Below are 27,927 nucleotides of genomic sequence, written 5' to 3' on the forward strand. Positions count from 1 at the left end.
TGGACATCTACATCCTGTAGGTCCTGAAAAGTTCTTGTTTTGACCGTTTAAAAGTCAACACAATTCTTGGAGTTTGTAGACCTCTCAGAGTGGTTTTGTAAACCTGTGTGCGAGAATGACGAAAAGGAGAATTTATTTTAAATGTTGAGGTGATGGGAAAGTCATTCAGGACAGAGTTTTCTTGTGCGTCACCTTTCCCAATCAGTCAGTTGCCTTTTGGGTTCCTATTCAGCTTTGGTGGTGGGGATTTGCTTCGCAACCGCACTGAGGGTTTAGCGCCACGACTTCGCAGGCTGGTAGTCAGGTCATCCTGCTCGGGTATGAGGTTTTTCCCCATAGACTGGAAGCACAGGACACAACTGTGACAAACTAGAATACAAACACAATTTAAATGATGGTTGTTAACGTCACCGTACCCGGTTCTCGGCTAACGCTGCTTTGGCCATGTAGTGCTCCCTCTTAATCCTGAGCTCCACCTCCTCGGGAATGTCGGGGACCATCATGTCGATCAGGCGGCCAATGAGGAAGACCACATGCTTGGGAAGAAACACAATGGAAGCCGTGATCAAGTCCCAGCGTAAAACTTGCCAAATGACTTGTCATCATAAAGTAGTGGAACAACGTGAAACTTTCACACTGCATGAAACATGTGATGTGATGACACTCCTGTGATGTGTAACACTGACCTCGAAGATGATGACAAAACAAAGTCGTATGGCGAGGAGGTGATAGAACTCTTGGATGTGTTCACCATTGTCATCCCGTAAACCCACATACCTGGAGAACAATTGATATTAGTATTTGTTAACCACTTCTTCCCTGACCCTCTTTTTGGAGTCCCTGCTCGAAAATGACATGCCCAAACCAAATAGAGTAAATCTCTGCAGTTACAAGCTCTATGTGGATTATCGTGGTATCAAAATACAGATAACACTTGTGAGATTCCACCAGAGGTGTGTGTTTCACTGTAGATGCCACTGTGTCAGAGTAAATGTACATGGAAAACAGCATAAATGAAGGATTTTTTTCTCTCGCCTAAAAGAATATTGTATTTTAAAGCAAATATCACCTTAAAAATATGCAGCATGAGCTTAAAAACACATGGAGGTCATGTAACAACATGTGGACACGAGCTGTGCAAAGTCTGATGCTGCTGAAATGAAGCAGAGTGAAATTACAGAGGTTTTAGTAAAGAGATGTCTAGGCGTTCTCTCTTTTGGCTCAGTTTGGCACCGTCTGTGCCATTTGAGATTTCTTAGGTACCAAATTATTAAAAAAAACATTTAATTTGATTTATATGTCATGGTACCGCTGGAATCTGTGGATTCTCCGTTTCCAATTCGACACGTGTTTTTTTTTTTTATTGTTTACATAATCACGCTGACGCTCCGGTGCCGCTTTTCAATGTGTGCGCTTTTGAAACGTTTTTTTCTCGCTCCTGCTGGTTTGATCCGTCGGTGTTTTATCTGTGTTTGGTGAACATAAGAATGGTTTATATGAGCTTTTAGCTGAGTTTCTGACCTTTATGTGGGTATGCGGCATGTCTGTGTTTGTTAAAGTTAGACATGGTTTTATGACGCTTTTGTCGCTGCGTCTGACGCCGTGAAGAAGAGGTTAAGACCTCCCCCGCATCCCTCATGTGGAGGATAAAGCGGTAGAAGATGATGGATGGATGGAAGATGATGGATGGATGGATATGTTAAAGGTGACATAGAGTGGTCCTGTTGCACATAAATGTTAGTTATGGAGGTCTACTTACATATATTAACTTGTTTTTATGGTCAAAAACCTCCTAGTTGCTGTAAACGAGCCGATAGAAATCCTCTTTTCTGACGGTGTTTTTCTGCTGCGAGATTTCAGAGTGAACTTTCACCCCCAGAAGACAGAGTCTTGTGATTGGCCAGTAGTATCCAGCACATCCGTTCTCAGAAGCACAGCGCCCCCCTCTGGAACGGCGGGTGCACTGCTACTCATTATCAAAACATTGTTTTAACAGTGTTTAAAAATAGCTTCGTCACGACTCCCCGCCACAGTCCCTTTTATGACTTTAAACCGGAGTCAGACCCAGAGTCAGAAGACACTGTTGCTCGTGAAACACCTCCACAACGGACGTTATTCTTCTTCTGCGGTTCAATGTACGTAACCGGATGTGCCCGGACTACCACCCGGAGCAGGACGATCGGTTGTTCAGGAGAACCGCTGCTTACGTAACTATTACGGGATTTTCAGTGATCTCGTTGAGCCCCGAGATTACAATAAAACACAACGTTCTCAGCAGTGGCTGAACTGTTTGTTTAGAACCGTCAGGGCTTCATAAACAAGGTAATGACGCAGATACACACCAAAAAAACAGCGATAATAGGAACTTCCGGTCTAGTTCCGCTTTAAGACCACGGAGAAGGTTTATAGATGTTGTGAATGAGGACATGAGGACAGTTGGTGTGACCAATGAGGACACAAGGGATAGGACAATATGGATTGCGGTCCCATTCACATAACATGACCGCAGCAAGAGGTTGTCTGGGTAAGTCAATCACAACAGAAAGTCAAGGGGAGGGGCAGAGACCAAGCAGCCAACGAGCTCTTCCTCCTATATTATCACAGGAGTTTCACTCTGACATTATCTGAGAATGAGAAGGTTTCTGGACATTTGGATGCTCACACAAACAGATCCATATTATCAGTATGGGATTGACCTGCATGATAAATGTTGGTATTGTTGCAGAAATGTTGCCTACCTGCAGGGGGTTTTGTCGTCGTGATGGGTGAAGTTCTGTGGAGATGTGGCCAGCGTGAAGTTGATGTAACCCTTCAGCGTGATGTCTCTGGTGTAGCGATAGTATAGGCGAGGCAGGAAGGACGAGGTGAACGCAATGAGGAAAGCCTAAAACATTAGAAAAGGTCAGATCTTATTGGCTTGGCGACAAATCTCTCTGCTCCTCGTGAAGATCGTCGTTCTGCATTAAAGAGGACTTACGTTGATGAGGACGGCCACCTGTGTGATGAACTGCAGGATCAGGAGCCAGATGCCAATGTCCTGCGATCGCTCCACCACAGGGCGGCGGTATTCAGTCACAAACTTCTGAGCGTCCAGACGAATCTCTATCCAGTTATTGATGAGAGAGAAGAGCGGAGCGAGAGGGCACGCCGCCACAAAGATGGTGATGAAGCCAAACTGAATAACTGAGGAGGAAGATCGGAGAAGTCAAAAGAGATTTGCGTCCCCTTGTCCTTTTTGCACGACACAAGGAAGAACCCCCAACCTTGTTAAAAAGGGAACTACTGCACTGCAATGTGAATCTAAGGATAATAATATGGATGTTAAAGAAAGATGGGAATTGGAAGCAAATGTAATAATAACGGATGATGATTGGGAGGAAACGTTCAGAGCAGGACATAAACTAACTAATAGCCCAACGTGGAGGGAGTTTGACTGGAAAGTAAAAATGCGTTATTTTAATACCCCATCTATCACTGCAAAATATAGTAAAACATCAGATGCATGTTGGAGGAACTGTGGCATGGTGGGTGACTTCACTCATATATTTTGGGATTGCCCAAAGATTATAGAGTTTTGGAAAGGGGTGAAAAAAGAAATACAAATAATTCTGGGTATTGACCTACATCTTGACCCAATCCTTTACATATTTGGGATACTACCTGAGAATCTGAGGGGCAGAGAATGTAGCTACTTAGTGAGAGTCCTGCTCTTGATAGCAAAGAAAATGATCACAATTAATTGGTTGAAGCCACATTCCCCCAACATAATGCAATGGACAGACACAGTGAAAAAGGTTTTCATTATGGAAAAAATTACAGCAAGATTACAACTGAAATTAGGAAAATTTGAGAGAAAATGGAAACCAATAATACAAGCAATACCAGGGATCTAAATGCCTCTTTTTTTTTTAAATTGTATTCATTTTATGTCTTGCCTTTTGTTTTTGTTTTTTTTGTTTTTTTTCATATGTACCTTATTTGATTTACTTATTTGTTTATTTATTTGTTCTTTTCGAGCTAACACCTGTCTTGGTTTTGTACATACATTTATCCGTATTAGTGGATCATTATTCTGAAGTCAAATTTTAATTAATATTCCAAATATTTGTGTGATCCTGACTTGTGTGGGACTGCGGTATGCTGCGAGTGTATGGATGAAGGGATCGGATTTAATGTATTGTGACCAAGGTGGATGTGTGTGATTTTATGTACATCATCATGTGTTTTACTTGTGTGGAATAAATAAAAAGTTCAAAAAAAAAAAAAAGGGAACTACTACACTTTTTACTCTAACTTGAGTAGATTTTTAGACCAGTACTTTGACATGGTCTTAACTCAAAATAGTGGTGCTTTTACTCAAGTAGAATATTTCAGTCCTCTTTCCACGTCTGTCTGCGACACACCAACCCATCCACACTCACCCATTTCCAGGTACTCGCTGAGGAGACCCTCACACGTCAGCAGCTGGTAGTCTGCCTCCCAGGGAGAAATGTTTTCCTTCTGCTGATCCCCGTCTTTGCCCTCCTCCTTATTCTTCTCCTTCTGCTGCTGTGGATTCATCGCCCTCTTCTGCATCCAAGACTTAAACTTCCTACCAAAGCACAGAGACAGTCAGAATGACATATACAAATAAAGCGGTAGAAGATGATTTAGTGAGTGAGTGAGTGAGTGAGTAGTAACTGGAAGTTGAGACCTATACTCCAACCACCAGGGGGCATGCTCGATCAACTATCCAGTAGCCAACCACCAGATGGGAGTTTAAAAACTATACTGCAGCCAACCATCAGGGGGCAGCGTTTTTGACTTTGTAGTCTGTAGCCAAACAAAATCCAAATTTATTAAGTCCACACACAAATATATTGCTTTTTGTAATTTCCCAAAGTTCAAAATACTCCAATTGGCAAATAAACTGCAAAATGACCTACAATATTATACTTGAATAGATCCTAAGATAAAATGACTGTATACATACATGTATTAAAGGCGCCATATGTAAGAATGTGGCCAAAAACGGTTACTACATTCAAATTCAAAATCTTAGGTCTTTTAGAGGGCTTTAGATTTATTACATAATGCACCTTGAACTTTATTTTATCTGACTTTGTGTTTATTTATTTTATTTTAATATATGTAATTACTTCATGTATTAATTGGTTTTAAATAACTTTAATATGTTTTACTCAGTTTAGGCCATTTATTTTGTATGCTTGTTGCACAAAAACTTCAATGTGACTCTGGAGCGACATATGCAGTGACTGCTAGTAGTTTAAAAGCAATATATACCTTTTAGAGAGCAAGTCGCTGTCTATGTCAAATACAATATTAAAAAGCCTATACTATACTACTAAACTATATCCAAATATTGCATAATTTATTTCAAAGTGGGTTACTTTTAATTTCATTAATTTCTCACAAACGGTGGAAGGACTAGGTCAACGTAATTCTGTGTTTTATTTATTCTCCACAAACTATCGTCGTTTTATATACTGTATATAGTATATCTGTATAAAAACATTTACAGGTGTCATTATCTTCTTTTTATATAACATCCACCAGGGGGTGGACTTGAATTACTGCAGTAATCCACAAGGAGGAGATCGGGATGTTTGTCATCCAATTCTTTAAAGTAATGATCATGTTTTATTTCTTATTATTTATTTATAACATTTTAGTGGAAACACCTCGTTTGCTTCTCTGGGCCGTGTGTTTACATGTGTGTGTGTTTGTGCGACAGTATTTACGGGACAAGGAACTCCTGGATGTTGTTGATCAGCTGTTTTCCCACCATGATGACGAGCAGCTCCTGAGCCAGTTCGATAAGACATCCGCCTGCTCCGCACTGAAACGTTCCAAACGACCACAGATAAGCCCCTGACTCACAGTATCTGCACGCTGCGCGTCAACCCTAGTACACTTTGTGATAACTTACATCTTCATTGCGAATTCCAAACAGTGTGTTGTAGTGTCCAGGGAAACCAACAAACCTGAAAGAGACATTATAAATAAGTATAAGAAAGAGAAAGTGACGCATAAAACCCAAGACCCAAAAAAGACAAGGCGATATCCCACTCTGTTATCAAAGAACCGGGGTTACGTTGAGTCAGCCTTCGTTCACACGCTACAGTTTAATCAAACTTAGGCCATAGTCAGACTAAGACAGGTAATCGGACAACTTGCAGAGTGTGAGGCCGGGTACGTCTGGCTCGTGGCGCTGTAAGCGAGTGTGTATTGATTCAGTTTCCCGTTGACCTTTTCGTCACAGAAAAACAAACCGTGAACGGCGAGATGGTTGCTTGTGATGCTGCCGCTGTATGAATTCAGGCAATGGTCGGTACTTTAGTTTATACGTCGTCTCCTTCTACTTCCAGGTCAAAGGCCGGGGAGGAAATTCTGTTGCATGCACAGAGCGCTAAGGGTGAATTCCAATTCCTTGCTTATCCCTCAATCTCAAAAATGCGCGCTCCCGCTAGTGCAAGTGCTGTCCCGATTCTCAGAAAAATGAAGTTGAGGGGCAAGTTTAAGGGCTGTATCGCCCTCAATATTGAGTTTTTCCGAGACCACCCTTGGGAGCAAGTGCTACCCAGAATGCATTGCGTGTTTTGAGCAGCGAAACGAGTACGCTACAAATGAAGTATTTTCTTTGTTAATAGAGATATAAAAATGATGAAAACCATTGTATTATCTTAGTTTAGGCCCATATTATGGATTACTGACGTCATTGTTGCGTAACATTTATTTTTATTTTACGATCTTTTGTCAATAGCCGGCCGGTGCGGACAAGCGATGGTTTGCTATGGTTTACTTTCCAATAAGCCGTGGTGTGTGGTAACTGTCAGCTGAATATGTCCGTGGTGGTGGTATTTGTATGAGTATCATCTTATAACTAACTGACAACCTAATAACTTGACTGACAAATGGATCGTAATAAATAATCGTGACGTAAATGTGTTCTTCTTCTTCTTCTTTTTTGGAGTTGACAGACTGGACGCAGCTTTCTCGTTATTCTGCCCCCCGCAGTCTGAAGACGTATCTGCATTTAAGGGGTGTCCCATTTCTAAGTGACAAAATAACCCTCAACACTTGGTTTTGAGGGTCAGTTAAGACTAAGGGTTGAGCTTAAGGGTTAAGATAGGAATTGGAATTGGCCCTAAGTCTAACTCCAGTCTGACTAAGCGTATACATGCAGGAGCAATCAGACTATGAACCTCATTATTCAGGTGTGTTAGTCCGACTAAGGCTAGCTCGATTTTAGTCAGACTAAGGCGTTTACACGACTGAATTATGGTCTAAAATCTGTCTTTTAACTCCCTTCTTGCTATTCACTCCTACACCATGCTTACACATACAAATAATAACATTTTGGCGGAGTTCTCACCTTCCTTTGAAGAAGGCGATGTAAATAGGAGATGAGTAGAAGTTGACAAACTGGAAGACGAACACTTTGAGGATGAACATGTCCTCATACTTGTTCTGAGTGCGATGCATCTCTGTCAGACACACACACACACACACAGAGACAGAAACATCACTACAACAACACACCAAACCCATTCTTAACAACTTTAACAAATAAGTGTCCCATGAATTACTAAAGGAATCAACAATAAAATGTATTTTGATTTCAATAAAAAGAAAGGTGTGACTTACCCCAGCGAGTGAGGATTTGTGCCAGTGAGGTGTAGAGTCTGGACAACATGAGGATGACCAACAGGTTTAACACTGACCCAGTAATACTGGCTATCCTTTTAGCCTGAACACACACACACACACAAACACACATTGACAAATCTTGTGGATAAAAAAAAATGTGAATTCATGTCACGTTGTGTTGTGTCGTACTCACAGACGAGCTGATGAAGCCCAGGTGAGACTTCTGGATGACGATGCTGACGATGGTGCGATACAGGATGATGGCGATGAGGCACATGAGCACCAGAAATATCTGCACACCACACAGAGAATGTCTCACTGTTTACTATGTCTAAACACGACCACCGTGTCCATCTTACACAGCGCAGCCTCCTGCATCAGAATTCACACTGTTTTTATGAAAAACTATTTTAAAAAAACAGGTTTAAAGGCGCCATATGTAAGAATGTGGCACAAAAACGGTTACTACATTCAAATTCAAAATACCGAGGTCTTTTAGGTTTCGTTTTTCTGACGTAACTGGCGACCCGTGGTTGCTCGGCAGCTGAGACTCTACTGGCTGCAATGATTGGTAGACGGCGGTAGGTGGCGCCACATGACGCCAAAACGTGATTTCAAAACATAAACATGATTTGCAGTCTGCAAAATATTTTTTTTAATGTCAATATTTTGTCTGTACTGTTGTTGTTGGTGAGTTCAGTTTGTTATATGAACATTATTCCTGAGTCTCTGTGACATATTAGGAGGATTTTATGGCCAGTTGCTTCAGATTTATTACATAATGCACCTTTAAATGTCTGTATGTCTATTCACTGCTTTATATTTGTATTAGCAGGGTCTCTGCAGGTTTCAACAAGTCAAATTCAAGACTTTTTTAAAGACCATAATGAATACAATTTAAGACCCGTTTCAAAATCCATACTAGCAAAAATGTACAAAAGACATGAAGGAAAATTGGAGCCACAAATCGCTAAACTTTTTGGCAATTCGGCTGTGGGCTTTCATTAAGTTTTCTCTGCTGCTATGCTAAGCTGTAACACACCACGGCGCGCGCACAGCACACTAGCTAGTGGTGTTCGATAAATTCTCACCAGGCAGCACAGGTGGACTACTTTAGTTCCGTGTTGTAGTTATGTTCTCGCATCCTCAAAAATAGAAGCATTTCAAAGCGAGACTGAAGTTTATGCATGTTTTAAATAAAAGTCACGTTAATAGATTTTTAAGACCTTTCAAAACTGTATTTAAGTCCTTTTGTGAGATTTTAGGAGAATTTAAGACATTTTAAGGCCTTAAATTCAAATTATTGTATTTAAGACTTTTTAAGACCCCGCGGATACTCTGATTAGACTGCGTTTTCCAGCAGGGATCAAGCGTTCGTAAACAACACACGAACCCACAACAAAGATGAAAAAAAAAACGAAAACTAGCAATTTTTCATCATAGCACACGGGTGTTCTTGATCGCACAGGTCATAATGGACCTCTACGGAGATAAATGTATGACGCAAAACATAAGCCCAAACATGTTTTTGGTGACATTGATGTTTGAAATCCTTCCTTTTACCTCAGCGACAAGAAAAGTGATCATAAAAGGCAGCAGTGCACAGGCAGATTGACTGATTTACTCTTTGGGGTGAGAGAGTGAATGGTATACTCAGTGACACAATAGACAAAGCTGTCTTCAGTGGGACCGATTCTACCCCAAGAGGGCCACTGGGAAGTGTTGGCATGTGCAGGCAAACACAGGCAGACGATGATAGTTCCGTCATGTGGACCATACCATCGTGGACCTCTGCAAATTTGTGGATGTGGATAGTATGACTTTGGCTTTGAGCCTGGTTCCCCACCAGACATGATGTGGTACAGTGCTGCCAATGTGTCACTATGTAAAACAACCACACTACAAAACAAACACAAAATAATCCTTTTAAAGGTAAGAGATTGGGTGACTCACCAAGACTATGATGACAATGCAGCCACTCAAAATTCTTGTGAAGCGTTTGTTTTCGGGGAAATACGGTTCCTCTGCTCCGGTCACAGGGTTCCTCATGGTCATTGGCGCCATGGCGGTGAACTCGGGGCGAGGTCGCTCCTGCGGATGATGGAAGAGAGAGGCAGAGGCAGACTTGATTTGATGTGATGTGTTTCAGTCGTTCTGAGGCTCGTTCTCTCTGCTGCTAAAAACCAGAGATTGTGCGACAGGTTCACGCAGCGAGGGCCCGCACCTCGATTTCCTCGAAGTCGGAGCAGTTCCAGCGGTGAGACAGAGTTGAACAGGTTCTCTTCCAATACTCCAGGAAGGTGACGGCCCACAAGGACATGAAGACGCTGAAGAAGACCGTCCCTCCGTTATCAAACAGGATGCCCATCTGACACACACACACACATTTAAATGCTTTTATTTGGATCCAAATTTTACAAAAAGGAGAACAAGATCCAAACATTTTGGGAAGAAATATTGACAAAGTCTCAGGTTAATAAAGCAACATGCCGTTACAAGACCAACATGATAAGTTAAAGGTCACATAGAGTGGTCCTGTTGCACATAAATGTTAGTTATGGAGGTCTACTTACATATATTAACTTGTTTTTATGGTCAAAAACCTCCTAGTTGCTGTAAACTAGCCGATAGAAATCCTCTTTTCTGACAGTGTTTTTCTGCTGCGAGATTTCAGAGTGAACTTTCACCCCCAGAAAACAGAGTCTTGTGATTGGCCAGTACTATCCAGCACATCCGTTCTCAGAAGCGCAGCGCCCCCCTCTGGAACGGTGGATGCACTGCTCCTCATTATCAAAACATTGTTTTAACAGTGTTTAAAAATAGCTTCTTCACGACTCCCCGCCACAGTCCCTTTGATGACTTTAAACCGGAGTCAGACCCAGAGTCAGAAGACACTGTTGCTCGTGAAAAACCTCCACAACGGACGTTATTCTTCTTCTGCGGTTCAATGTACGCAACCGGATGTGCCCGGACTAGTGCCCGGAGCAGGACGATCGGTTGTTCAGGAGAACCGCTGTTTACGTAACTATTACGGGATTTTCAGTGATCTCGTTGAGCCCCGAGATTACAATAAAACACAACGTTCTCAGCAGTGGCTGAACTGTTTGTTTCGAACCGTCAGGGCTTCATAAACAAGGTAATGACGCAGATACACACCAAAAAAACAGCGATAATAGGAACTTCCGGTCTAGTTCCGCTTTAAAATATTACACCAAACACTTAAGGGTAAACAAAACATCACACACACACACACATACACATACATGTTTGCACAGCTATTCTTATTAGGACATTGCATTGATTTCTATTCATTTGGACAGGCTGGACAAATCATTATCCCCAACCTTATCTATAACCAGGAAATGCCTAAACCCTACCTTAACCTTATGGCATACACACAGACCATATCAGGACCAGGTCTCGTTGAGGACTACATGACTACGCACGCACGCACGCACGCACGCACGCACGCACGCACACACACACACACACAGACGACAGAGCAGTGGACTGGGGGGGACATGTACCTTGTAGGTAACACAGATGCTGGAGTAGTTCCAGTAAGAGCAGATGTTACATGCTGGACACATGAGGAAGTTGTTTCTCGTGTCACACACCTCCTTCCTACACACACACACACACACACACACGCAAGGATGCACATGCACGCACATGCACGCACACAAACACACACAAAAACAAACATAGGAAAAAAAAGTTTTAAATCATGTAGCTGAAACAGTAACACGTAGATTGCTATTAGAATGTACTGAGAATTACAGGCATTGAGGGTGGTCATATTGAAATGTGATATAAATCATTAGATATGAAACAGCTAATTACTCACACTGGAACGTCAGTTACCATGATCCACAATCCATTCAGGAAGATCACAGTCCCAATGAAAGACGCTGGCAACAGCCAAGCAGTGTAGAAACCTACCAGTCAGACACAGTTACCATGGAAACATACAGTCAGACACAGTTACCATGGAAACATACAGTCAGACTCAGTTACCATGGAAACATACGGTCAGACACAGTTACCATGGAAACATACAGTCAGACACAGTTACCATGGAAACATACAGTCAGACACAGTTACCATGGAAACATATGGTCAGACACATCTATCAAGAAAACATACAGTCAGACACAGTTACCATGGAAACATACAGTCAGACACAGTTACCATGGATACATACAGTCAGACACAGTTACCATGGAAACCTACCAGTCAGACACAGTTACCATGGAAACATACGGTCAGACACAGTTACCATGGAAACATACAGTCAGACACAGTTACCATGGAAACATACGGTCAGACACAGTTACCATGGAAACATACAGTCAGACACAGTTACCATGGAAACATACAGTCAGACACAGTTACCATGGAAACATATGGTCAGACACATCTATCAAGAAAACATACAGTCAGACACAGTTACCATGGAAACATACAGTCAGACACAGTTACCATGGATACATACAGTCAGACACAGTTACCATGGAAACCTACCAGTCAGACACAGTTACCATGGAAACATACGGTCAGACACAGTTACCATGGAAACATACAGTCAGACACAGTTACCATGGAAACATACAGTCAGACTCAGTTACCATGGAAACATACGGTCAGACACATCTATCAAGAAAACATACAGTCAGACACAGTTACCATGGAAACATACAGTCAGACACAGTTACCATGGATACATACAGTCAGACACAGTTACCATGGAAACCTACCAGTCAGACACAGTTACCATGGAAACATACGGTCAGACACAGTTACCATGGAAACATACAGTCAGACACAGTTACCGTGGAAACATACGGTCAGGGACAGTTACCATGGAAACATACAGTCAGACACAGTTACCGTGGAAACATACAGTCAGACTCAGTTACCACGGAAACATACGGTCAGACACAGTTACCATGTAAACCGACGGTCAGACACATCTATCAAGAAAACATACAGTTGGACACGGTTGCCATGGAAACCTGTGGTCAAATAAACAGCTTTCATGGGAACGTATTGCCAGACACAGTAGCACGGTAACCCACAATCACATACACACAGTTACCACGGAAACCTACAGTCAGATACAGTTATTATGGAAACATATTGTCAGATACACACAGTTACCAAGGAAACCTAGTCAGATACACCCAGTTACCATGGAAACCTACAGTCAGATACAGTTATTATGGAAACCTATTGTCAGATAAACACAGTTACCATGGAAACCTACAGTCAGATACAGTTATTATGGAAACCTATTGTCAGATACACCGAGTTACCATGGAAATCTAGTCAGATACACATAATTACCATGGAAACCTACAGTCAGACACACACACGGTTGCAAAGAAAGCTACATTCAGGCACAGCGATCATGTAAACCAACAGCCAGACACAGTTACATTGGAAATCTACAATTAGACACAGTCACCATAGACACCTAGCAGTTGCTATAGAAACCAAACCATATATATACATATATACATATATATATATATATATATGAAACAGAAATCAGAAGCAGTCAGTTTGATGGTAGTGATGTTATATTTACCAAGCCAGGCAAAGTAAAGTGCTATCTTCTCTCCAAAGTACTCCCTAATGTGGTCCAAAGGTTGGTAGTTTTTCCAGCGGGCCCACTTGGCCCAGTACGTGTACAGTATCTGTCTTATACTCAAAGACTGAGGGGACACTGCAGGCTGTTTGGGCTGCTTATATTCACCCTGCAAAGACAGATTTACAGCCGTGTCGTCCATATAACACATTTAAACGTGTTTCGTCGTTTGTTTTCAAGTGACAAACCTCACCTCATGCAGCGGGTAGGCGGCGGTGAAGACTTGCTCATTCAGCATTCGGTCAATTCCCACCTGTCCCCTCTTCACAGAACCATATGGAGTCCTGGCCAGAATCTCATACAACTGTGGGGACAAAGACACTGTCACTGCAGGGACAACTCTGCACACAGTCCTGATGCACACTCATATTGTACTTGAGCATCTGTTCTGCTCCTCCTGCTTAAATATCAACAGAATCAGCTCCAGAATGCCTCTCTGAGGCACTCTGTGAGTTACTAACATGACAGTTCTGTCTTTTAAATCTAATTTTGTGACAGAACTTGATACAGTATTCAGTTTTTTTTTTTGTTTGTTTTTTAATACTAATAATATTATTCTGTTTCATATTCAAGATGTTTACAGCTGTGTCTTCATATGCCTCCACCGCTGTTGCTGATTCAGTTTAAGACAGCGCACATAATGTTCAAATCAAGAAATAATGAACTTTCAGAGAGACAAGGGGGATATCATTTAAGAATTTTAATTTAAAAAATTGCAGTGTGCCAGGCCAACTTTAAAAAATGATGTGTGTTTCAATCTCGGGGGTTAAATTATGGAACAGTCTAACAGATGAATTAAGGATGAAGTTTAATCCAGGACGGTGATGGAAATGGTCGTGTTTAAAGCCAGACGTATTCTATCTATCTATCTATCTATCTATCTATCTATCTATCTATCTATCTATCTATCTATCTATCTATCTATCTATCTATCTATCTATCTATCTATCTATCTATCTATCTATCTATCTATCTATCTATCTATCTATCTATCTATCTATCTATCAGATTAAAGATAGCTTAAAGTTAGCTTAAGTTGGCTAAAACAATTATCTATCTATCTATCTATCTATCTATCTATCTATCTATCTATCTATCTATCTATCTATCTATCTATCTATCTATCTATCTATCTATCTATCTATCTATCTATCTATCTATCTATCTATCTATCTATCTATCTATCTATCAGCTTAAAGATAGCTTAAAGTTATCTTAAATTGGCTAAAACAATTGTTATCTCTCTATCTATTAGCTTAAAGTTAGCTTAAGCTGGCTAAAACAATTGTTATCTATCTATCTATTAGCTTAAAGATAGCTTAACGTTAGCTTAAGCTGGCTAAAACAATTATCTCTCTATCTATCATTAGTTTTAGCTTTAATTTGGTTTTGACTTTTTGTTTTTCAAATGAGTTAGTTTTGAATCTGTTAGGTGCGGGTTTGCTAGTTTTTATTAGCTTTTATTTCTGTAAATGCTTAGTTTTTTGTAACAGTATTTAGTAATTTGCCAGGTGCAAGATTCAAAAAAGTCACACAAAGTTTTGTGTCATAAAAACCCAAGAAAATCTATGTGGACAGATGACCATCTCTGAATCAAATATAACTGTCTCCTGTATCTCAGTTGTATTCCGGAAACATTTACAAAACTGCTTAAGCCGCAAAGTTGTCTTTGTAGATGTGTGCGCTTCCTAACCAGTGTGTGTTTGTGCAGCAGGCGTCGGCAGCGTCCCTGTGTTGACTGAAGCATCCTGCACGCCAATGAAGCTTATCTTTGAGCTAACGTGAGGACGGAGCCTACACCCTGTTAAGACCAGGACCAGGATCTGAAAAATATGTATAACTAACACTTGAGCGGAACGATCGCGCAGTTTGTTAAGAAACTAAGTTCAGAGCTGAAGAAGAAGACGAGGTTTATTACAACACATTCTTCACTTTACCAGTTAATGAGGCTAAGTCAGAGCTCAGGAATCAGGGATTATCCGTCATTAGCGGCACGCTGTTAGTTTGTTAAGCAAAGTTATCTTAAAAGCTAAGTCTGAGTTCTTAGAGATTAGAATAAATACTTTGTCTTTTAATCATTTTAAAATGAAATAAAAAAGTAAATAATTAAAATCTATTGTAAATCAGTTTGAGAAAACAAGTCAATGTTTGTGTGTTTGCATTGTCGCTGCAGGCAGAGGTGGAAAGTAATTGCATTAGTTGGGCTAGATTTGATACTTTTACTACTTTTACTTAACCCTTTAAGGTACACGCCAAGAAAAAACAAAGGAAAAATTATTTCTTTGCATTTTTTTATTATTTTATTTTACTTACTTATGATAACAATAACGACAATAATCACTATTTTTTTTTTTTTTTTAAATTAGACCCTACAGTATTTCAGATACAGGCCTCTACCAAACGGTTGAGACGTCCGTTCATAATAAACCTGGTTTGCATAATTCATAAAGTACAACATTCAGAACAAGTGACATTAGGTGTTAGTGAGTAGTACCTTAAAGGGTTAAGGATGGTTTTTTTTTTTGGAAGTACTGTACTTTGCTACATTTTAAATCAAATAAAATCAAATAAAATCAAATATTAAATTCATTTTAAGATCACGAAGAAAACATAACATGGAAATATGTTAAACATGTTCATGTGATCACATATTCCTAACATTTGTTTCATCAGGAGGTCACATGGTGTTATTCTAACTGGTTGTGGTCAGGTTGTCATTTGTTCATCGTGCTGTGTGTGTTTGTGAACTCACCACCTGGTGTCTTTGAGTGGTTTTGAAAAACGTCTCTCTGTCATTGCTGCCTAAAAACCTGCGGAACACAAACTGGTTTAATGGTTTTAGACACGGAAACTGCTCCCTGCGCTAAAACGTCTGTTGATTGTGGACGATTTGCAAAGTCTTTCCAGTTAAATTCAGACCGTAGCTTTGTTTGTCCTCTCTGTACCAACTCCTCTCAGCTCATTAGTGAGCGCATGAATATTGAAGTGATAGTTCAGGTTTTTTTAATTGTTTTATGAGGCACTGGCTATGTTCACGTGTGAAAAATGTCTTCATTATGAAAATATATGATGGGAATTTACAATTCCGTCGTTGAAATGAAATGATCTGATGTTGATGTGTTTTGACATAATTTCCCGGAAGTTGGATCAGCAGAAGAAGCTTCACTTCCTGTCCTGTCTTACTTTAAAGCGGACCTGGACCGGAAGTTCCAATTAACGCTGTTGTTTGGTGTGTATCTGCGTCATTACCTCGTTTACGAAGCCCTGAAGTTTCGAAAACAAACAGTTCAGCCACTGCTGAGAACGCTGCGTTTTATTCTAATCTCGGGATCCTCCTGCTCCGGGCACTAGTCCGGGTACATTCGGTTGCGTACATTGAACCGCAGAAGAAGAATAACGTCCGTTGTGGAGGTGTTTCACGAGCGACAGTGTCTTAAGTCATAAAAGGGACTGCGGCGGGGAGTCGTGACGAAGCTATTTTTAAACACTGTTTTGATAATGAGTAGCAGTGCATCCACCGTTCCAGAGGGGGGAGCTGCGCTTCTGAGAGCTCGTGTGCTAATTATGTCACTTCCGGGTATTGTCCAATCACAAGACAGTTGGGAAGGCTCTACGCTGGCTGGCCAATCACAACACACTCTGTCTTCTGGGTGTGAGATTCCAGTCTGAAACACCGCGGCTGAGGAGAGCGTCAGTAAGGAGAGATTTCTATCGGCTCGTTTACAGCGACTAGGAGGTTTTTGACCATAAAAACAAGTTAATGTATGTAAGTAGACCTCCATAACTAACATATATGTGCAACAGGACCACTCTATGTGAGCTTTAAAAATTGATTTTAGCCACTAAAACTAAAATCTTGCATAAAACCTGTTTTTCGTACCTCATACAGTTATACTTAAAAGGATGGAGTAATACCTTTCCAGCTTGTTATTCCTAAACTGACAGGTGTAGTAACACACTGGGGGGTTGGGGACCTCCTGGGCCATAGGGTTGGGCAGGGACAGCTTCATCAGGAGCTGTTCAGACCCGGTAATGTTTGGAGAGTTGACCACCTGCACGATAGAGCAACGATAGAAACGGGTCAGGACGTGGCTGAGGTGGACACTAAAGGACGCTAAATGTTTGCCGAGACAGCCATGTGTTTTACCTGCAGGGGGACTCTCAGACTGATGTCCTCAGCGTAGTAACAGAGGACATTCCATGGAGCGCTGAGCAGGACAAAGCAGATATCCTTCTTTGCATGAGCTACTTTCTTCTGCAGAGAGAAGACAAACAGAAGTCCATCAGGTCAGCTCCTGCACTGTGGGGTCCCACAGGGCTCCATACTTGGCCCTCTCACCGTCTCTTTTTTTTTAAGTCCGTCTATTGGACTTACAGCAATTCTGATGTCAGCGTTACTGTATGTTGTTTTCATGTGACGCAAACACCTAAGAAATCTTCATCGAGGATTGTACTTATTTTATTTCCGTGCATACTGCTGTATATTATATATACCTACGTTGACTGTGATTCTTTTTTTGATTCTTTTTTGTGGCATTGTTGCATTTAAGTTACTGTTGTAAGTTACTGTTGTATGTCTTTTTCCTTCTGTTTGGCACTTTGTTGCATTTGTCTTATTTGTTTATTTTACTTTTATTTTTGTTTTATTTTATTTTATTTTATGTATCTTTTAACTCTTGTACATCTCCACTTTTACCTCCCAATTGTTACACAATAATTTCCCTCGGGATAAATAAAGCATCTTGAATCTTGAATTGAATCTTAAAACCTGAATGAAGCTACTAATAAAATAACAAATTCTCTTTACCAGGGTTTTCTCTGCTGTGCTGTGCCCTGTTCTGTGTTATTTCACCTCAACGTCAAATGCATCACCAGTGCATGAAATGTGATGTCACAGATGGAAGGAAAGGAAAAAACAACTCTAGCCTTCACTGATAATGTGGTTTCTATTTTGCATCCTGGATTAAATGGGGTATAATTTCACCTCAGCAACATCTCTGAAGTATCTGTGTAACTTATATAAGATCGTCCTCACACTATGATATAACTACAGTTAGTGTTCCTATTTGCCCCACAGTCATATTGGCAGTTGCGTGCATTTAGTGTGGATGTACGTTTCTGTGTGTTTTCATTGTTTTCGTCAGTTCTGCTCCACACCTGGGAGAATCCCCTAAATGCCGTTTACCAACTTCTTTATTGTGGGTCTTGCAGGTTTTTTTCCTTTTTATGTGACATGATGAAGCTGCACACCGCAAACTCTTGACAACTCAAGCTTGACTCTGACTGTTGATTGTTTTTTTTATTGAAAGGCCATGCGATTGGTGTCGTGCAGGAGTCTGCAAACTTTAGGACTAAAAGTGTTCCATCTCCACCCAAACAAACGTAATCTGGAGCCGCGAAACCGATTAATGAAACCATAAAATTAAAGGCGCCATATGTAAGAATGTGGCCAAAAACGGTTACTACATTTAAATTCAAAATACCGTGGTCTTTCAGGTATTATTTTCTGACGTAACTGGCAACCCGTGGTTGCTCTGCAGCTGAGACACTACTGACTGCAATGATTGGTAGACGGCGGTAGGTGGCGCCACATGCCAAAACATGATTTCAAAACATAAACATGATTTTCAGTCTGCAAAAGATGTTTTTTTATGCAAATATTTTGTCTGTACTGTTGTTGTTGGTGAGTTCAGTTTGTTATATGAACATTATTCCTGAGTCTCTGTGACATATTAGGAGGATTTTATGGCCAGTTGATTTAGATTAACTACATAATGCACCTTTAAAATAACATCATGTATAAAGTTTTATATATAGATTCACTATATGTAACAAAAAACAAAGTTGCATTTATGTAATTTAAAAAGTTGAAAAAAAACCTGTTGTCATTACTGTTTTTACTTCTTTAAAATAAATATTGAAAAAGGACTTTATGATTTTACATAGTTCATGCTTGAGAAAACCTGCCGGCTAAACCAATATTAAAACAGTTTCTGACTCAAACTTTCATTTGCATCATAAAAGTGAAACGTCGTCGTCGTGGTGTTTATTCATGGTAATGATCACATTGTGTCAAGTGCTGCTTGATTTTCTCGCCTCAGTCTCTCGGTGCTGTTTGTTTTGCGTACCTGTTCCTGCAGCAGTCCAGAGCGTCTCAGTCTCCTCAGAAACTCCTCTCTCCACTTCTGGTGGGCGGGGTTAACACCTGCACCCTCCTTCGGTGAGTTGCGAGGCTCCTCCCACGCCAGCACGAAATCTATCAAAGAAAAGGTAGAGCTTTGAAACCATCGGGACAACATTTCTGCTCCAGTCTGACCTTTGACCTCTGCTAAGCTAATGAGTTAAAAAACTCTTATACTGCAGTTTAAGATGTGTAGCTTCAACGTTATCTCACTTTAAATGACTTTTAACTTTTTATTTCAAAGTAAATTCATCACTAATACAGTCGTGTGTCCTGATGATTGACATTTATGACACATCCTCTCCGCCCAACTCCCTGTCCCCTCAGGTATAACTGTTTGTTTTACAAAAAAAGAAATGTTTACATTTAGACGCCACTTCTATGCGACTTTTCATACAAGATCCTGGAAAAATAACATCTTACTGCGAGTTTACGTTCTACTATAGCAATAGAATTTTTATTTATTTAAAGCGGAACTAGACCGGAAGTTCCTATTATCGCTGTTTTTTTTGGTGTGTATCTGCGTCATTACCTTGTTTATGAAGCCCTGACGGTTCGTAACAAACAGTTCAGCTACTGCTGAGAACGTTGTGTTTTATTGTAATCTCGGGGCTCAACGAGATCACTGAAAATCCCGTAATAGTTACGTAAGCAGCGGTTCTCCTGAACAACCGATCGTCCTGCTCCGGGCACTAGTCCGGGCACATCCGGTTACGTACATTGAACCGCAGAAGAAGAATAACGTCCGTTGTGGAGGTGTTTCACGAGCAACAGTGTCTTCTGACTCTGGGTCTGACTCCGGTTTAAAGTCATAAAGGGACTGCGGCGGGGAGTCGTGAAGAAGCTATTTTTAAACACTGTTAAAACAATGTTTTGATAATGAGTAGCAATGCATCCGCCGCTCCAGAGAGGGAGCTGCGCTTCTGAGCGCTGACGTGATAGATTACGTCACTTCCAGATACCTGGCCAATCACAACACAGGTGGGAAGGCTCTACGCTGGCTGGCCAATCACAACACACTCTGTCTTCTCGGGCGAGATTTATGGCTGAAATAGCGCGACTGACAAGCGCTTCGAAAAGGACAGATTTCAATCGGCTCGTTTACATCAACTAGGAGGATTTTGACCATAAAAACAACTTAATATATGTAAGTAGACCTCAATAACTCACATATATGTGCAACAGGACCACTCTGTGTCCCATGTGACCTTTAAACAGATAAAATACCCATTGAGATCAAGATCTCTTTCACAAGGGTGACCTGGCCAAGGAAGGCAGCAGCACACATTAAAAGTTAAATAAGAAGCAGGAAATGCAAAATTTACAAAACAAACATTGAAATAATGTAATAATATTACATTAATAATATTAATAATAATTATTATTAATAATAATAATAATAAAAAAAATGTTTTCATATATAATAAAATGATTTTCTACCTGGAGTATGTAATATGTATAAATAAGTATGTATAAAAATAAGCAGTCAAAATCAACTATATGTCAATGTTAGTGCATTTTATTCTGAAATATTTATTTCCGCCGATGACGTAGCGCTGCACCATACACACACACCATACACACACACCATACACACACAGTAGACATGAGGCGTCTACATTTACACACGTCTATGGTTTTACTCACCAATTCGAGTCGTCCCGTCACTGAACACGTTCCTGTCCAAGGGTTGAGCAGGTTCATTCTGAAAAATAATAACCCATTTAGCACAGGTCATTTATATTTACAGGCATGGAGTTCTCCCCGTGTGTGTGTGTGTGTGTGTGTGTGTGTGTGTGTGTGTGTGTGTGTGTGCGAGCGCGTGGGTTTTCTCCCCACAGTCTAAAAACATGCAGATTTGAGGATTAGGCAAATTGGACACTCTAAAGTTGCCAGAGGTGAAAGTGAATGGTTGTTTACCTGTGACGGACTGACAACCTGCCCAGAGTGTAGTAACCAGTGACCCCGTGACCCTCATGTGGAGGATGAAGTGTTAGAAGACGACACAATCTAATTCTAATTCTAATTCTAACATTGCTGTATTGGCAGGTCAGATTAAGTCAGATTAAGGGTGTCATATCTTCAGCGTGAACCTCGCTCCTCTAAGGTCTGCTTCAGGCAAATGTCATTCACCCATTTCCACGTCGAACCGCACAGAACTCATAAAGACGAATCTGGGTACACCTCCAGTTTGACTCCACATGGAGTGCAGACACCACATGCTCCCTGTAGCACTACACTCTCTAGTCCAGTTGGTGGCGATTTCTCATGTTTTGGTCAAAAGAGAAAGGTCCTCTGGTGACCACTATACTCAAAGAATGAGAGGAAAAGGAATTGACGGTGATTTCCTGGTGAGAATTTCCCAACACTGAAACGGAAAATGGGCTTAAATGAGGATGTACTTTAAATTCTGCTCCTTATGTTATATTGTGTTGCATTTATGTTATATTGTGTTGTCTTCATATGTGTTGTCTTTATATTGTGTTGTCTTCAAATGTGTAGTCTTTATATTGTGTTGTCTTCAAATGTGTTGTCTTTATGTTATATTGTGTTATCTTCATATGTGTTGTCTTTATATTGTGTTGTCTTTATGTTATATTGTGTTATCTTCATGTGTTGTCTTTATATTGTGTTGTCTTTATGTTATATTGTGTTATTTTCATATGTGTTGTCTTTATATTGTGTTGTCTTTATGTTATATTGTGTTATCTTCATATGTGTTGTCTTTATAATATATTGTGTTGTCGTCATATGTGTTGTCTTTATCTTATATTGTGTTATCTTCATATGTGTTGTCATCATATTATATTGTGTTGTCGTCGTATGTGTTGTCTTTATGTTATATGTGTTGTCTTCATATGTGTTGTCATTATATTATATTGTGTTGTCTTCATGTGTTGTCTTTATAATATATTGTGTTGTCGTCGTATGTGTTGTCTTTATGTTATATGTGTTGTCTTCATATGTGTTGTCTTTATGTTCTATTGTGTTGTCTTTATATTATATTGTGTTGTCTTTATGTTATATTGTGTTGTCTTTATGCTATATAGTGTTGTCTTTATATTATATTGTGTTGTCTTTATGTTATATTGTGTTGTCTTCATGTGTTGTCTTTATGTCATATTGTGCTGTTTTAATATTATGTTGTCTTTGTGTTACTTTGTGTTGTCTTTATGTATATTGTGTTGTCTTTATGTTATATTGTGTTGTCTTTATGTTATATTGTGTTGTCGTCAAATGTGTTGTCTTTATAATATATTGTGTTGATTTCATGTGTTGTCTTTATGTCATATTGTGTTGTCTTTATGTCATATTGTGTTGTCTTTATGTATATTGTGTTGACTTTATGTTATATTGTGTTGTCTTTATGTTATATTGTGTTGTCTTTATGTATTTTGTGTTGACTTTATGTCATATTGTGTTGTCTTTATGTTATATCGTGTTGTCTTTATGTTATATTGTGTTGTCGTCAAATGTGTTGTCTTTATAATATATTGTGTTGTCTTCATATGTGTTGTCTTTATGTCATATTGTGCTGTTTTTATATTATGTTGTCTTTGTGTTACTTTGTGTTGTCTTTATGTTACATTGTGTCGTCTCAGGCACCAAAGCAAATTCCTCAAATGTTACTTATTTACTTGGCAATAAAACAGTTTCTGATTGTGATGAGCAGACTCAGACTCAGACATGTACGCACAATGCAGCAATGCAAAGCGTCTCTCAGCAGGCACGGAACGGCCCGGCCCTCAGGCAGTGCCCACCCACCCCCCACACCCCCGTTACTGAGAGAACAATAAGCATGTTGATAGTAATGCGATTTGAATTTAAAATTATCCTTAGACAAAAATGTTGTGACAACAGCAATTAAATACAACCAACACCTTTTCTCCCTTCAACATCATTTCATTTTTCCTGACTTTCACTCTTTCTGCCGTTGACAGGCTCACTGATGATGTAAGTTCCCTCTTCCTGTTTCCTGCGATAGCCATTTAAAACTCTGATTAGAGACTGGGGAAGTGCTGCTGTGTCATTGACTCTACTGTTAGAGCTGTTGTTTTGACTGAGAGTGAAGCCTCCGTGTCTCAGGGTGGTTCTCGGGCACAAGGGGTGAACACGGGGTGTGTCGGCGTCGTCCGCGACCAAACTGGGAAAACTCACACCCTATCTTTTTAAACTCTTCTCTTCTCTGATTGTTTTGTAGTTATAGTGAATACGCTGACAGCCGTTACCGTGGTGACACTGCCGTAGCTGTTCTCCGGCTTGGGGTCCATGCCAATGAGCAAGCTGCCGTCGTCCACCGTCTGCCCCCCCACCATTCTCACTGTCCCTCTGCAGCAGAAACACACACACACACACACACACAAGTTGAATTTCAGGCTTTTCATTCTTAATTTGACATTTTTACAGATTTTTACCCTCAAAAAGCCCTTTATGCCCAAGTTATGAGGAACATAACTTATTATTATTGACACACACACACACACACACACACACACACACACACACACACACACACACACACACACACACACACACACACACACACACACACACACATTGTTGTACTAGCTGCATACTGAGGACTGGGTTGCTGACAAAGTGAGGACCAGCATTTCCACTTTATAAATCAACACAATTACAAATATCTACTTCATGAATGATATCTTTTTTTTTTTTGTAATTTTTGGTCCAAAATTTGACAAAAAAAACGTCATACTATACTTTGTCGTCCAAAATTTGACCCAGAATTTGAAAGAAAAAATTAACCCAAAATTTGAAAAAAAAAATTACCCAAAATTTTTGGTCCAAAATTTGACAAAAACGTCATACTATATACTATGTCGTCCAAAATCAGATTTTTTTTTTGACAAATTGAGTATAGCATGTTATAGCAACCTAAGGAAGTGATTTCAAAGTGAGGACCGGCCAAAAATTGTCCTCACTTTGTTGGTTAAAAACCCTCACTGGTCCTCAGTATGCCGCAAGTACAAGTACAGGAACACACACACACACACACCCACACACACACACACACACACAAAAACACACACACAGAGAGGGATAGTTTATTTAAAAGCATAATGTTGTCGAACCCGTTTTCTATGGAAATCACTCATATCATCATCATATAATTATATTATATTATTTGTTCTAAACTGACATCTCACTGTTCACATTTTAACAGATCTGTGTTGCCAGATCAGAGCCAATCCCCCTCCCTCATACATGCAGCTATACTTTTCAATGACGCTTACTGACTTCCATTCATTTGGATAGCCTAAACAAAAAGATGCGTATGGGTAAATCCTAACCCTAACATTAACCCTAACCACAATCCAAATCGTAGCCTTAAGATCCACCAGTTCCTCAGAAATGAGTTTCTGCCTTATTAGGACCAGGTTTTGGTCTCCATGAGGACTTCTGGTCCTGACAAGGGCAGTATTTATGCCAGAAAAGGTCTTAATGAGGCTATAAATTAACTAACACACGCACACGCACGCACACACACACACATACACAGCAGCAGCATCACAGTCGCCTCGATGCGCGCGCTCCAAACTTTTTGAAACAAAATAACTCGGACTTCACGCGTAGATTAAAGAATGCAATGATTCACCAAAAACAGCCGATGGAACAGTCGGACTCACCTGTTCTTTTTAGACGGTGACGGGACTCAGGTGAGTTCAGGGGCGAAACAGCTGTCTGCGTTTGTGTGTGTGTGTGTGTGTGTGTGAGAGAGAGAGAGAGAGCGAACTCTCAGCCCCGCCCTCCCAGCCCGTCCCATGAAAGTTCATGATGATGTTGTAGTTAGATCACAACAAACAACACATAGGTACAGGGCCGGCCCAAGCCTCCAAGAGGCCCTAAGCAGATTTTGGGGGCCCTCTGTTACTGCCAATAATAATGATTATTGATCATTCACACACCTTCTATACTAAAGGTATTCTACTTATTCTACTCTGTCACGCATACGAATACACTTGTAAAACTTAAACGTGAGCACTTTTTGTTGCTTGGAAGCAGACACCAGATTTGCAAACTTACAGAAAAATCTTTCAATTAATATTTGGCAAAATCAGCAACTCCCCCTTCTGGCGACACAGAGAATCAATACATAAAACCAAACGGTTTATAAATAAAATATTAAGATATTAAGGTCTGAAAATCTAAAAATGTGGTCAAAGATTTGACTTTTATATGTAAAAAACACAGCCTTAAATAAAATAAACAAATAAATATCAAAAGAATTCTTAAATAATAATGTAAATCAACAGAGGCACCCGGAAACAACGTAATAAAAATGGTTTATAAATGACAACTATGTAAAAACTGTGAAAAAGCTTTGGTAAAAATGGTAAATAAACTATAGCAATCCAATTTTTTTTTTTTGAGTTGATTGCTCTTGGGGGCCCTCTAGTGGTCACGGGGCCCTGAGCAGCGGCTTAGTTCGCTTATGCCTTGGGCCGGCCCTGCATAGGTAACTTTGTTTATTTAGACAGTGTTTGTTTTTTGTCTATTTGTGGTGTTTTTGTTACTTTGTACAACACTGACTGTATCCTGTGAGCACGCGGTGACTCAGGTAAGGACACATCACAATATAGAGGCATCGATGTGAAGACTGTGAGACTAGAACTTAATCTTTTTTTTTATTATTTATTTTTTGTCCCTTATAAATAAGTCTCTTCTAGTTTCTATTGTGGTTTCTACTGAGTGAACAAAAGTTGAGATTTTTGTTTTGGTCTCACAACCAAAGCAGCAGTGTATCGTCAATACTCAATACCTCAATACCTCGATACATGACCATAGAAACAGTTATGAAAGATGCTAGATACTTAATCTTTAGTGTGGATGGAGCCTTCAGTCAGTACATTTACATCAGGGGTTCTCAAAGTTTTGATACCCGAGGGCCAATTTAGGAACCCAACGTTGGACTGAGGGCCGCTAAAGGGAAAAAAAAGGAAAAAAAACAGAAATAAATCCCATTTGTAATCATTTTAATGACCAGATTGCAGTTCTACAGTTTACACTTATTGGTCTGTATCCAGTAATGTCCAATAAACATTTAACAAGCATATTAGCTCCTGGATTAAAACTATCAACTGGGCCGCCAGAAATGTTTTTTGCGGGCCGCCATTGGCTCACGGGCCGCACTTTGAGAACCAATGATTTACGTGATGTAAAAAAATATATGTATTGTTGTTTTCGTCCAATTAAAACAAAAGACATGCAAACAACTCAAATTGTACTAAATTTGTACTAAATTTCTCAAACTCCGTCTGACATATCTGGATAATTCGATTGCGAGTTGAATTGACTTTGACCTATAAATAACAGAAGAAGAGGACAAAATCCAGACCGATTGGATTCAGATTTATTGTAATTCAAAGCAGGTCATTAGAAATAACGTTTCTAAACAAAAGTAATGCAAATAACCTAAAACCTCATCATAAACAGAGCAGCGTGTTGAAAGAGCAGCGCGCGGTCGCAGCAGCCGATGCCTCTGTGACTTGTTGTTCTGGGTTTGAGGAGCGTGCCTGAGGGGAGTGTTGAAGGACGGTGTGTGTGCGTGCCGAGTGGGTGGAGTCATTGGTGACGCACGACGCTCTCTGCTTCTGCAAGAAGAAACTCCCTTTTAATAGGAATAAAATCTCTGAACCAGAATCAGACACTAAAAATGTGCGGCCATCTGCCTCGACCGGTTGGGGTGAAAGGGAAAATGGGGAGGGCGAGGAAGAGACAGAAGACATAGACCAGGATCAGATCCAATACAGGCTAGAGCACATGTGTCAAACTCAAGGCCCGGGGCCCAGATGTGGTCCGCCAAGTCATTTTATGTGGCCCGCGAGTGATTAATTGGTCTTAAAAATCTGTGTTAAAATAGGTCTATGGTGCTTTAAGGCATGCGTTGACCATAAAGCTGGCAGCTGTGGCCTAGTGGTTAGGGCTTCAAGCTTGAGGCCGGTTCGAACCCCGACCTGTCCGCAGCTGAGGTGCCCTTGAGCAAGGCACCTGACCCCCTCACTGCTCCCCGAGCGCCGCTGAATGCAGGCAGCTCACTGCTCTGGGTTAGCATGTACTTCACCTCACTGTGTGCTGTGTGTGTTCACTCACGGATTGGGTTAAAAATGCAGAAATTGGAAATTTCCCCACTGCGGGACTAATAAGGGAATCTTAAACTACATTTCCCGCAATGCATGGTGATTGTGTTACCCGCAAAGTGACGGCACCGCCACCAGATCGCAGTGTATCATTGTATATGCATCATGCGACGAGTGAAATTGAATAAGTAATAAATACAGAAAGTAATTTAGAAATATGTTACGGAGTAGTTACCTTTATTTCACATTATATTTGGTTACATTTAGTTACATTTATTCTGTATGACAGTTACATCTGGGCCTTTGAGGGTAACCATTATGCTGATGTGGCCCTGGACTAGAGTATT

The 27,927-nt window shown here is 40.3% G+C and overlaps 1 protein-coding gene across 1 annotated transcript; it reads right to left on the bottom strand.

Moving 5' to 3' along the window:
* Positions 1 to 205: 205 nt before the first annotated feature.
* On the bottom strand, positions 206 to 23,797 carry ano7 (anoctamin 7; the record flags this gene model as incomplete). The annotated part of the gene is made up of 23 exons (XM_083887013.1): positions 206 to 340; positions 417 to 536; positions 687 to 777; positions 2,739 to 2,884; positions 2,978 to 3,183; positions 4,422 to 4,591; positions 5,742 to 5,839; positions 5,930 to 5,984; positions 7,376 to 7,487; positions 7,648 to 7,750; positions 7,844 to 7,942; positions 9,604 to 9,741; positions 9,875 to 10,018; positions 11,178 to 11,274; positions 11,498 to 11,588; positions 13,241 to 13,409; positions 13,494 to 13,604; positions 16,053 to 16,110; positions 17,216 to 17,352; positions 17,448 to 17,555; positions 19,429 to 19,556; positions 21,129 to 21,186; positions 23,711 to 23,797. The coding sequence occupies 23 exons, from the start codon at positions 23,795 to 23,797 to the stop codon at positions 206 to 208; spliced, it is 2,661 nt and encodes an 886-aa protein (XP_083743139.1).
* Positions 23,798 to 27,927: the final 4,130 nt, after the last annotated feature.

This window comes from Microchirus variegatus (genome assembly GCF_963457635.1).
Source record: "Microchirus variegatus genome assembly, chromosome: 3".
Taxonomy (NCBI): domain Eukaryota; kingdom Metazoa; phylum Chordata; class Actinopteri; order Pleuronectiformes; family Soleidae; genus Microchirus; species Microchirus variegatus.